At 33.8% G+C, this 11,695-nt stretch overlaps 1 protein-coding gene across 1 annotated transcript; it reads left to right on the forward strand.

Annotated features, from left to right (window-relative positions):
• Positions 1–4,382: 4,382 nt before the first annotated feature.
• LOC108320605 (receptor-like protein kinase HSL1) lies at positions 4,383–8,530 on the forward strand. The gene is made up of 2 exons (XM_017552069.2): positions 4,383–7,299; positions 7,751–8,530. Exons 1-2 carry the CDS (start codon positions 4,692–4,694, stop codon positions 8,140–8,142), a joined length of 3,000 nt encoding a protein of 999 aa, XP_017407558.1. The 5' UTR covers positions 4,383–4,691; the 3' UTR covers positions 8,143–8,530.
• The last annotated feature ends 3,165 nt before the right edge of the window (positions 8,531–11,695 follow it).

The raw sequence follows: 11,695 nt of genomic DNA on the forward strand, positions 1-11,695 counted from the left end.
TTAAGTTAATAAAAAAATTTATAAACTTTATAAAATAGGTATGAATAATATATTTCTTAAAAAAAATACTAGTTATATTTATAAAATTAACATAAAGTATAAGATATATTTTATAATTTAAATAAACATAAATTAAGATTTCAAATAAACATAAATTTAAATCGTTCCATAATAAAGATATGTTTATTAGATTGGATAAAACCAGTAAAAAAAATAATTATCTTTAATTAAAGAATACATCATATAAATCTCTTTAGTCTAATATATACCATACATATCATCTAATGTACAATGTAGACTATACTTCAATTGTACCTTAAAAAATGTTTATTTATGTAATGAAAGTAAGATCTTTAACTGCAGCCTTATACTTCACCCTGTAATGTTATGTGCAAGATGACAGTACTGCAGTGGGACCCCTTAAGAATGGGTACTGTATTATTCTAGTTATGAAGCAACAACCCACTTAAGAATTATGGTGCACCTTAAATATAAGAATAATTTTGAATCTACCATATTACAATTTAATGTTGTTTAATTGCATAAATTCTTGTAAGAAGTATATTTGAAGGTAGGTGGGTTTTACTTATTGTGTTCGGTGGTGCATTAACAAAACCAAACCACCGACGAGCAATAACCAGAGGCATGACTAAATTGCTGTCGTTTTATCCCATTATATTCAATGTCTTTTTGAATGTAAGTGGGTTTAAAACTTCTTAAATTTAAGTATCATATGTTCTGTATAAAATTCCTATTTCAAAATAAAGATACAAAACATCAAAAATATAACTTTTGTCAAATTTCACTATTAAGGTAAAACTTATAAAACTATACCATAATTTACTTAAAAGTGATATGAGATGGTAAATGTTCTTGGTATGCAATAATCTCTTCTCTTATAAGACAATGTCGTGTTTAGGTTTCTTTCTTTCCCCTTTGTCTAAAAAGTAAATTTAAGTCCTAAACTTCAAACCTTAAATTATAAATAACTCTAAATAGAGGTTTTTGAATTAAATATTAAAAAAATAAAAAAAATTTATTTTGATATTGATGATAATATGTTATGAATTTGGTGATTATTTATTTGAAAGAAAGAAGTTGGTCCATGTTTTTAAATGCATGTTGGGGTTATGGTTGTGCATGAGTGATAGAGAGGGGTTGTCTCTGAGAAGAAATTAAATGGAAGTCACGAGGGAATTGATTTGTGAAAAATATTTATATTGGATTCACCTACCCCTGCAAACTCTGCATATAAATTTTAAGCATTTGGTGGAAACCATTTGCAACTCTACCAACTTGATTAATTTACATTCAAAACATTGGCAACCATGGCAGAGCCTTACTGTATCACAGTCTGCAATCTGATGCACATTGCTTCCTCAGTGTGGCATTTCCACTAAGTTTTTGATACACATTGCACGCAAACTTTCTATTATAATGTGGATTTTGGATGTTTGGTAGGACGCAAACAACCTTCCAATTTTCCATTCATTTTAGTTCCATCCATCTCTTTATACTTTCACAACACTTAACCACCATTTTTCATAAACAAACTCACTTATCTGATTTGAGATGCGATGTAAATGGTGTACTGAAAGTGAAGTTTGTTAGAGTTGGATGTAAATGGTGTATTGAAGGTGCACTTTTATGGATTCTTAATATATTTAAGACTGAAGTCTTAGTCTAATTAAGGACAGAAGTATGTACAATAATGTATCAAAACTATAATCTAATACCTGATATATTTTGAAGATATTAATGTTAAAATTGTATACTTAGAGTCGTAGACTCAATTAAGGTTGTGTTTGTTTTCAAGAATGAATTTGGAAAAATGAATTTGAGAAAAAATAAAGTTGAGAAGACCTTATTTACTTTAAATGAAATAAAATACTTTAAAGAAAACTATTTTTAAATAAAAATATTTGAGATGAAAGTTAGTGAATAATATAATATATTTGATAAATTAAAAATTATTATAAAGTTTTAATGCATAAAAATATTATATTTTAATACATAAACATTATTTTATTTAATTAATATTAATTCTCTTGTCAATCTTCCTATATAGCAATAAAATTCAATCTTCCTATACGGACCATATTTCAAATAGGTTTGTGAGCTTTTTTTTTCATGCTAGGGCAAACTTTTATGGAGACTAAATCAAATCTCCAAAAACTACCTATGTTAGATGGTTTAGTTAGGTTCAGGATTTATTTTTAGTCAAAGTTAAATTTGAGCATAATGCAACTTTAATTTGATTTTACTTCTTTTTATCCCTATTTGAAAGGATAATACAATTTTGACAATGAAATGAATGGTTAAAATTTAGGCTATTATAAATGAATATTCCTATTACCAAAATAAATAATAAAGTTTTTGTTTTAAAAGATAATATAAATTTGTTAATACAATTTTAGGATAAATTTGTTAATACAATTTTAGGATAAATTTGTTGCTAATGATTTTTTTTAAAATTCGTTAATAAATTTATTGATATAATTAATTTTTTTGAAAACCTGATAATAATTTAATTTTTAAAAATTCATCAATAAAATCATTAGTTATGTTTTTCAGAATATATTAGTAATTCTGTCAATAAATTTGTTGATAAAACATTTATTACTTTTTTTTTTGTTAAATTTGATGAAAAATGTGTTGTACATTAAATGAAGATAATTGAGATAAGGACGAAGGAAAAATAAAAATGGAGACATCTGAGAGAGGAAGGTAGAGAAATAGAGGAGGAGGAGAAAGAAAAGAGAGAGAGTGATGTTGACACCAATAATAATGACGACACCAATAAATTTATTAAATTAAATAATAAATTATTTTACCTCTTATCAAAATATTTTAAATAAAATATTTTTTAAATTAAATAATAAACTACCTTTTCCTAATTATTATAATTTTCTAGAGTCTTACATCAAAATGCTGGAAGTAGCAACGTCAATGGACAGACAAAAACGATGTGTAAGAAGAAGATAAAGAAAAAAAAGAAAAAAAAAGAAAGGAAATAGAGAAAAGAAGAGAAGGAAAAAAAGAAACCAAATTACAATATTTATTAATGAAATTTTTTTATCAGTAATTATTCATAAATATTTACTGATATATAAATACTAACAAATTTAGATTGTTTATAAATTATTCATAAATTTTTAACCATCAATAATTATTAACTAAATTTTTTATTTGTTGATATTTTATCAACAAACTTTTAATTGACAGTGATTTTATTTTGTCGACATATTTTTGTTAGTATTTCAGATTTATTTTAATGTTAATTTTTTCTTTTTCAAAAGTTTGTGATTTTAAAGGTTAGTCCATATTGAAGGAACCTTTATATGCAATAAAAAAAACCGATAAACTAGTTACATGTAAAAAAGAAATATGTTTTAACATTTTTCTGTGAAGTTAAAAGATTTTAATTTATCGAATTAAATTATTTATTTATCCTTTTTGTAAATATAAAATCACATAAGCGATAGTTTAATTTGTAGATAAAGTATACTTTAAATAGTTAGTTTTATATTTTAAATTTGTTTAGAACTCTTATAATTTTAAAGATAAAATACTCTACAAAAAGTAGAAGAATAAGATAAATAGAATATAATTAAAATTAATAGAGAAATACGAAGCAAACAATTATTAAAATAAATGAAATAGACAACAAATTTTGAGTTTTTTTTTTATTAAAACTGCTATTAAAAGTGTGGACTACGGACCCATGAAAAATGATCGTATGTTGGAGTAGAGTATTGAATGTGGATGATGCACGTATAAAATTGACGAACTATTACACCACTCACTAGTTACTTTTTCGTATAGGTTTATAGTATATATAGTTGCGACTTCAAGATAATGACATTAATGTGTTTTCATTTTGGTGGAAAAGAACATCCTGTTGGAGAGTATGCTCGTAAGATGTTTACCAGAATTTAAAGTTTTTTATTGCTCTCTTCCCATACACTAAATAACAAAACAGTCAACCTATTAATTCAACGTAAAGACATAAAAACACAGTTTTCAGTTTTTGGCACTCAAAAAATATTCACCAGTAGTAACGTAGATGATGCATAGATAGGGGAACTTGGAATCTACAAAGATTGGCGTCCAACTCATGTGCATTAACTCAACACCAAAAGGTGATATACCTAAATAGCTCAATACAAGAATGATATGATTCCAAAGGGAGCAAATTTTGGCTTCTAGCATCATCAACAACACAAGATGTATGTTGAAACAAACAACAAACACCAATAGCGTATCTTCTTCTTATCTGTCCCAAACTACCTTCTAATGGTTGTTAGTTACATACTTTTTACCACCACTTGCGTGATCATCTATAAGTCTCCTCCATTTTGCTTCCTGCACCATTCTGTACTGAAATTACAACCACCGCACACCATGTGTTTGTACTTAGGTTGGTTAATCTTGGGTTAAGAATTTGAGTGGAAAATAGTAGAAGCCGCCGGAAAGAAAGTGAGTAGTGTGTGTCGTGTCGTAACAAGGATAGAATAAGTAGTAGACAGTGTGATTTGGTCGGGGTCTCACAAGTGTCATCTTTGGTGCCAACTCAGCAAGTAGCACCTCTCCCTTTCACCGTTTCCCATTCAAATAAATTGAGGTCTCACTTCACTCCACTCCACTCCCACACTCACCACACTACTCTGTGTCGGAGAGGCAAGCCAAGAATGACCCAACCACTCCCCATCGTCGTTTACGTTCTGTTATCGGTAGTAGCTTTCGTATCGTGTCTCAACCAAGAAGGGCTTTACCTTTACCAACTCAAGCTGTCTCTCGACGACCCTGATTCTACTCTCTCCTCCTGGAACCCCAGGGACGCCACCCCTTGCAACTGGTATGGTGTAACCTGCGCCGGCGATGCCTCCAACACCACTGTTACAGAATTGGACCTTTCCGACACCAACATCGGAGGCCCATTCCCTGCCAACATCCTCTGTCGTCTCCCCAACCTCCTCTCCATAAACTTCTTCAACAACTCCATCAACCAAACCCTCCCTCTCGACATCTCCCTCTGCCGCTCTCTCCGCCACCTCGACCTCTCCCAGAACCTCCTCACCGGTCCCCTCCCCGCCACGCTCCCGCTTCTCCCCAACCTCCGCTACCTCGACCTCACCGGCAACAACTTCTCCGGCCCAATCCCGGACTCCTTCGGAACCTTCCAGAACCTCCAGGTGCTCTCCCTCGTCTCCAATCTTCTAGAAGGTACCATCCCCCCCTCGTTGGGCAACGTCTCCTCTTTGAAAATGCTCAACCTCTCTTACAACCCCTTCTTCCCGGGTCGGATCCCTCCGGAGCTCGGCAACCTCACCAACCTCGAGGTTCTCTGGCTCACCCAATGCAACCTTGTCGGCGTCATTCCGACCTCCCTCGGGAACCTCAACAAGCTCCAGGACCTCGACCTCGCGCTCAATGACCTCTACGGCTCCATCCCGAGTTCGCTCACTCAGTTAACCAGCCTCACGCAGATCGAGTTGTACAACAACTCGCTCTCCGGGGAGTTCCCTCGGGGAATGGGGAATCTCACCCGCTTGAGGCTCCTCGACGCCTCCATGAACCACTTAACGGGGAAGATTCCCGACGAGCTTTGTTCTTTGCCGTTGGAGAGTCTTAATTTGTATGAAAACCGTTTCGAGGGAGAGTTACCGGCCAGCATTGCGGATTCCGAGAATCTTTACGAGCTTCGACTCTTCGGTAACCGCCTCACCGGCAGGTTACCGGCGAATCTTGGCAAGAATTCGCCGCTCCGGTGGCTGGACGTTTCGAGCAACCAGTTCTGGGGGCCTATTCCGGCGACGCTCTGTGATAATGGTGTTCTTGAGGAGCTTCTGGTGATTTATAATCTTTTCTCTGGGGAGATTCCGGCGAGCTTAGGCACGTGCCAGAGCTTGACACGTGTGAGACTAGGATTTAACCGGTTGTCCGGCGAGGTTCCCGCCGGCATCTGGGGGCTTCCGCACGTGTATCTTCTCGAGCTTGTCGACAACTCGTTTTCGGGTTCCATTGCGAGGACCATTGCGGGTGCCGGGAACTTGTCGCTGTTGATTTTGTCGAAGAATAACTTCTCGGGAACGATTCCCGATGAGGTTGGGTGGTTGGAGAATCTCGTGCAGTTTTCCGCCAGTGATAATAAGTTCACTGGCTCGCTTCCTGATAGCATTGTGAATCTTGGGCAGCTTGGGATTCTCGATTTTCATAATAACAGACTCTCTGGGGCGTTGCCGAAAGGGATTCGTTCGTGGAAGAAGCTCAACGATTTGAATTTGGCCAACAATGAGATTGGTGGTACGATTCCTGATGAGATTGGGGGTTTGTCCGTGCTGAACTTTCTAGATATTTCTAGCAACCGCTTTTCCGGGAAAGTCCCCCACGGGTTGCAGAATCTCAAGCTGAATCAGCTTAACTTGTCTTATAACCGTCTGACGGGTGAACTTCCCCCTCTCTTGGCTAAGGATATGTATAGGTCTAGTTTCCTTGGTAATCCTGGCTTGTGTGGAGATTTGAAGGGCTTGTGTGATGGTAGGGGTGAGGCAAAGAATGTAGGTTATGTTTGGCTGCTTCGAGCGATTTTTGTTGTAGCCACTTTGGTTTTCCTTGTAGGTGTGGTTTGGTTTTACTTTAGGTATAAGAATTTCCAGGACGCCAAGAGGGCGATTGATAAGTCAAAGTGGACGTTGATGTCGTTTCATAAACTGGGTTTTAGTGAAGATGAGATTTTGAATTGTCTTGATGAGGATAATGTGATAGGAAGTGGTTCCTCGGGTAAGGTTTACAAGGTTGTGCTTAGCAGTGGGGAGGTTGTTGCTGTGAAGAAGATATGGGGAGGGGTTAGGAAGGAGGTAGAGAGTGGGGATGTTGAAAAGGGTAGGGTTCAGGACAATGCTTTTGACGCGGAGGTTGAGACTTTGGGCAAGATCAGGCACAAGAATATAGTCAAGCTGTGGTGTTGCTGCACCACCAGGGATTGCAAGCTCTTGGTTTATGAATATATGCCTAATGGAAGTCTTGGTGATTTACTGCATAGTAGTAAAGGAGGGTTGTTGGATTGGCCAACAAGGTATAAGATAGCTGTGGATGCGGCAGAAGGCCTGTCTTATCTGCATCATGACTGTGTTCCCCCAATTGTTCATAGAGATGTGAAATCAAACAACATTCTATTGGATGGGGACTTTGGTGCGAGGGTGGCTGATTTTGGAGTAGCTAAGGCGGTTGAAACCACAGCAAAAGGAACTAAATCCATGTCCGTCATAGCTGGCTCTTGTGGCTATATTGCACCAGGTTAGTTAGCAGAATACATACATTTTTTTTTTAATTTTTTTGTTGTTGTTGATGAATTTGAGATGCATTTAGTTTAGTAGTGATTACTTCTGCATTTGGGGCTTAACTCGTAGTATATGGCGTGGCGGGTCACTAGTAGTTTGATTGTTGGTCCATTACTTCTAGAACTAGAAGTGTGCGTCTTATCCTCCTCACGCCCTACAAATCACGACGGTAGTTTCCTGCATGGCAATTGTTTTTAATGTTTTTGTTGCTTAGTGACAAGTTGTTTGCTTTTGTTTGCTTTTTTGTTGGCATTATAGATCTTTGTACTGATATTGTGATTATAATATAGGTATAGGATATTACATGCTTTAGAAACAGGTTGTCTATCATCTTCTGAATTTCTTTTACAATCAAACATTGAAACTATTTCTTTGGAGCCAAACATGATCCTTTTCTCCTACTGCAGAATATGCATACACGCTTAGAGTGAATGAGAAGAGCGACATATACAGCTTTGGGGTTGTCATACTCGAGTTGGTTACTGGAAGACGCCCGGTGGACCCTGAATTTGGAGAGAAAGACGTAGTTAAGTGGGTGTGCACTACCTTGGACCAGAAAGGCGTGGACCATCTAATTGACTCAAGGCTTGATTCTTGTTTCAAAGAAGAAATTTGCAAGGTCTTCAACATTGGACTCATGTGCACTAGTCCTCTTCCTATAAACCGGCCTTCAATGAGAAGAGTAGTGAAGATGTTGCAAGAGGTGGGCACAGAGAACCAAACCAAGCCTGCCAAAAAAGATGGGAAGCTATCCCCTTATTACTATGACGATGCCTCGGATCATGGAAGTGTTGCTTAATGAATACTTGCAAAGGTTGGAGCATTTGATGATCCAGAAGGGGGAGTTCGAAGCTTCTCTTTTACTAAGCCAGCTTCCCTCCGTGTTTTCAGCGCACGCTTTACAAAGTTGACTAAAGAAAAGAGAATTAGAGAATAGGATTTTTCTTTTTGTGGGGGAAAATAGAGGCTTGAGGAAATTGATGTTTCTATAAAAGTATGTCCATATCAAGAAGCTTCCCTACCAAAATTAAATTGGCGTTTTCGCATTACAAACTTGTATCAGAAATCAGAAATGATATTTCCATCCTTCAAAAGTTCTTTTGTGAGTACATTTATTGGAAAGACTTTTAGCTGACACTGGCATGGGCCAGGGAAGTTTTAAAATTGCAACATCAATGTGACAATGACTTCCAAATCCTGTTTATATTTTCTATAACTTTTAAACTTTTGGTTCTAGGAGTGTGCTTTTGAACCTACGAAGAATCTGAAATGGGGAAATGAGAAACCACAATTAAGGTAAAGGACAAAAGCAGTTAAGCACTGAGCACTGTTTCCCCATTTAATAGCTTCGAAATTCTGTAAGCACACAGTATAATTATTTCAGTTCCCTCCTGTTAGGTGAATGTATAGCCTGCTCATGCTTAAATGCTTATAATTTTTTATATGTTTCAGATTAAATGTTTTGACAGTTCTCAGCTTGAGAATTTACTTCTCACGGTGCTCAAACAAATGTGCTGGGTACAGCTATAAGATCTGAGTCAATGAGGTTGTTAGGCAGGCTTGTCTCTGGTCCCTCTCTTTAAATTGCTGGTTTCATCCATTTGGGGCTAACTTCTATTTTATTTGTTAATAATTAATGCTGACTGGTTATTAAATATATCCGTTTGGAGACGTGGTTGTAGTGATATTTTTGCTGCAGCATCTAGCACAGGATTTTCACAAGTCTTTGCCAGTTCTTATTATATCCAGTGGTAATTTCTATGAGAGCCACTTTGCTGTCTGAAGGAAGGTAAACTAAATTATTGCAAGATTGATCTTTTAACCATTCCACCTTTTTAAAATTCTCTGTAGAGTAGCAAAGCACCCAACTAAGAAATGTGTACTGTTGTTATCACTGATTGTTGAGTTTCTTTGGCTGTGTTTTGCTTTGTTGTACGTGTCCTTAATTTCCCTGATGACTTGTTGCTACAATGCTCCATACTTCCTGCCAAATGCATTACAATTCACCCAGCTTTTTATGGATCTTGTTTAATGACTCCAGAAACGTGCCAATCATGCATGTAGTTTTGAAAATGCATGGGTCATTAATAATGTTTAGGTTGTAGGACCATGCTGTGATGAGATAGTTCAGTCGTTTACTATATGTCTATATTATTCGCAAAGGTACCTCTGCTATTTTTTTTCCACGATGTTTTACCAAAATTTACTCATCCATACCATAGAATTCAAATTTTCTATCCAATAGTTTGGTTATTGAAATAAAATTATAACAAGTGGTTATCCTTTCACTCTCATTCTCATGAGTGGATGATGTCCATATCTATTGTGAAACTTCTATTGCATTTTCGTGAAGATCTTTTTTAAATCGACCCACCTTCCATGATATTCTTTTATTGGATTGTGAATTTTGACTTGTTACCCAAATGAATTAGTGTGATATGTAGATATATAGTTTCTCTAAGAAATTTTATGTAAGTTAGCTTTAATTCATGAAAAAAAAAATTTGCGAAATTTCTGCTGAAAAAATAAATCCGAACATGTATAAATGAAAGTTTTCAAGAACTTAGGATGAACTAATTCATGTGAATTCAGTTTATTCTCTTTTAAAAGCTTGGTCTCATGGAATTTGAATCTAATGTGGATAACGATTTGAGGATCTATTTCTTCTCTTTTTAATGAGACAAATGCTCTTTGTTTACCAAATAGTGAGAATTTATGTACCAACAACTTAGTGGAATTTTAATCTTAATCACACTCTCTTCAAAATTGGAAGAAGGTTGTTGAAGTTGGGTTCGTTTCCTGCTAAGGCATCCAAACAACTATGCCCATGTTGGGCTCAATTTAGTTTTTCTTATTCATTTTCTTTATACACTCCCATAATTTTTCCTGACACCCATGCGCTCCTTACTCCACACCCGGTTCACGTTACCTTAATACAAACATAGATTTTTTTTTTCAGCACTGATATTTTGTAGTGCTGTGTATTGTATTCACCAAGCGTTAGCATTTAATAGATAGAAAGTAGGCTAAAATATATTCTAAAATTAGCGAACTTTGGTTTTGGTCATTATAATATATATATATATATATATATATATATATTTTAATTTTATAAAAATTGAATTGATCTCTTTTAATACTTATAAAATGTGTGATTTTTTTTTTTATTTTAATAGAAATTATTCATTTTAAATAGATTGACATTTACTTTACGAAACCTGAGAATCTTTCTTAAACTGATTCACATTTATATTTATATTATAGTACAACACTAATTACATCACTTGAAATTTTTATTTAACTTTAGGCTCAACACATAACTCAATAATTTGTATCACATAATGCTAGGGATCAAAACTGACATCTTTAATTTTAAAAAGCTAAAAAAAAGTAATAATACAATATTTAAAATCAAGATTCACATATATAATTTATAGAGTGCCGCTCTTCTATTCCCTTAGATTTTTTTTAAAGGTGCGTTATCTTATCTCTCGAATTAGCTATGGTTATTTTTCTCTCCTTCGTCTTAAAATTATTTTTTTTATCACTAATTTGGTAATATTATTTTAAAAAAAAATTATAAAAAACTAAAAGCAGTCTTATATGAACCATTTATTGTAGATTAAAAAAATAATTCATATAAATACATATTTTTATCTATTGTAAATTACAATTATATACAATAAATATTTATAATGTAAATGGACACGTAGTTGTTACTTAAAACTTAAAAAAGGTGATTATTATCTTATCCACTCAATTTCCCCACAAGCACTCTGATAATCTTTTAATACATTATTATATTGATTGGATTATTTGAATAATTAAACTCTTAATTTAGTTAATTCAAGTTTAATTGAATTTTTATGATTACAGAATCATTGTAATATTGTGGTTGGACATTAGTAGGAATGCTGAAATTTCTTTTTTTTATTAAACCTGAAAATGTTATTATCTTGACCATCACTATAAGATATTACGAGTTCAATCTTAATTAAAGTGGTTAGTTCGATATAATCTTTTAAATTGATATAGGTAAGAGATTCTTTTATATTAAAATGAATTATAATTATCTGTTATTGATATCATCAAAGTAATTTATTTATTCCATATAATTTAATATTATTTTTTAAAATACAGTGTTAAGTAAGATTTACTTAATAAATATTTATAAAGGTATTTTTTTCCATTTTAGTCAATATTTTTATTGACTTTAATAAAATAATCTTTTAACTAATTTAAATTAATGTTTTTAATTGATGATAATAAGGATTATTTTTTATATTATTAAAATTAATTTTCTATTAATATATTAAGTTAATTTTTCAATTAATGTCACTTGGAATTTTTTT

Source organism: Vigna angularis, chromosome 1 (assembly GCF_016808095.1).
Source record: "Vigna angularis cultivar LongXiaoDou No.4 chromosome 1, ASM1680809v1, whole genome shotgun sequence".
NCBI lineage: Eukaryota > Viridiplantae > Streptophyta > Magnoliopsida > Fabales > Fabaceae > Vigna > Vigna angularis.

What these genes read in the sequence shown, in the direction of transcription:
- LOC108320605 (XM_017552069.2), top strand. Translation starts at nt 4,692, where the DNA reads ATGACCCAACCACTCCCCATCGTCGTTTACGTTCTGTTATCGGTAGTA. An exon ending in TTGTGGCTATATTGCACCAG is followed by an intron (nt 7,300 to 7,750) that starts GTTAGTTAGCAG and finishes CTCCTACTGCAG; the next exon opens with AATATGCATACACGCTTAGA.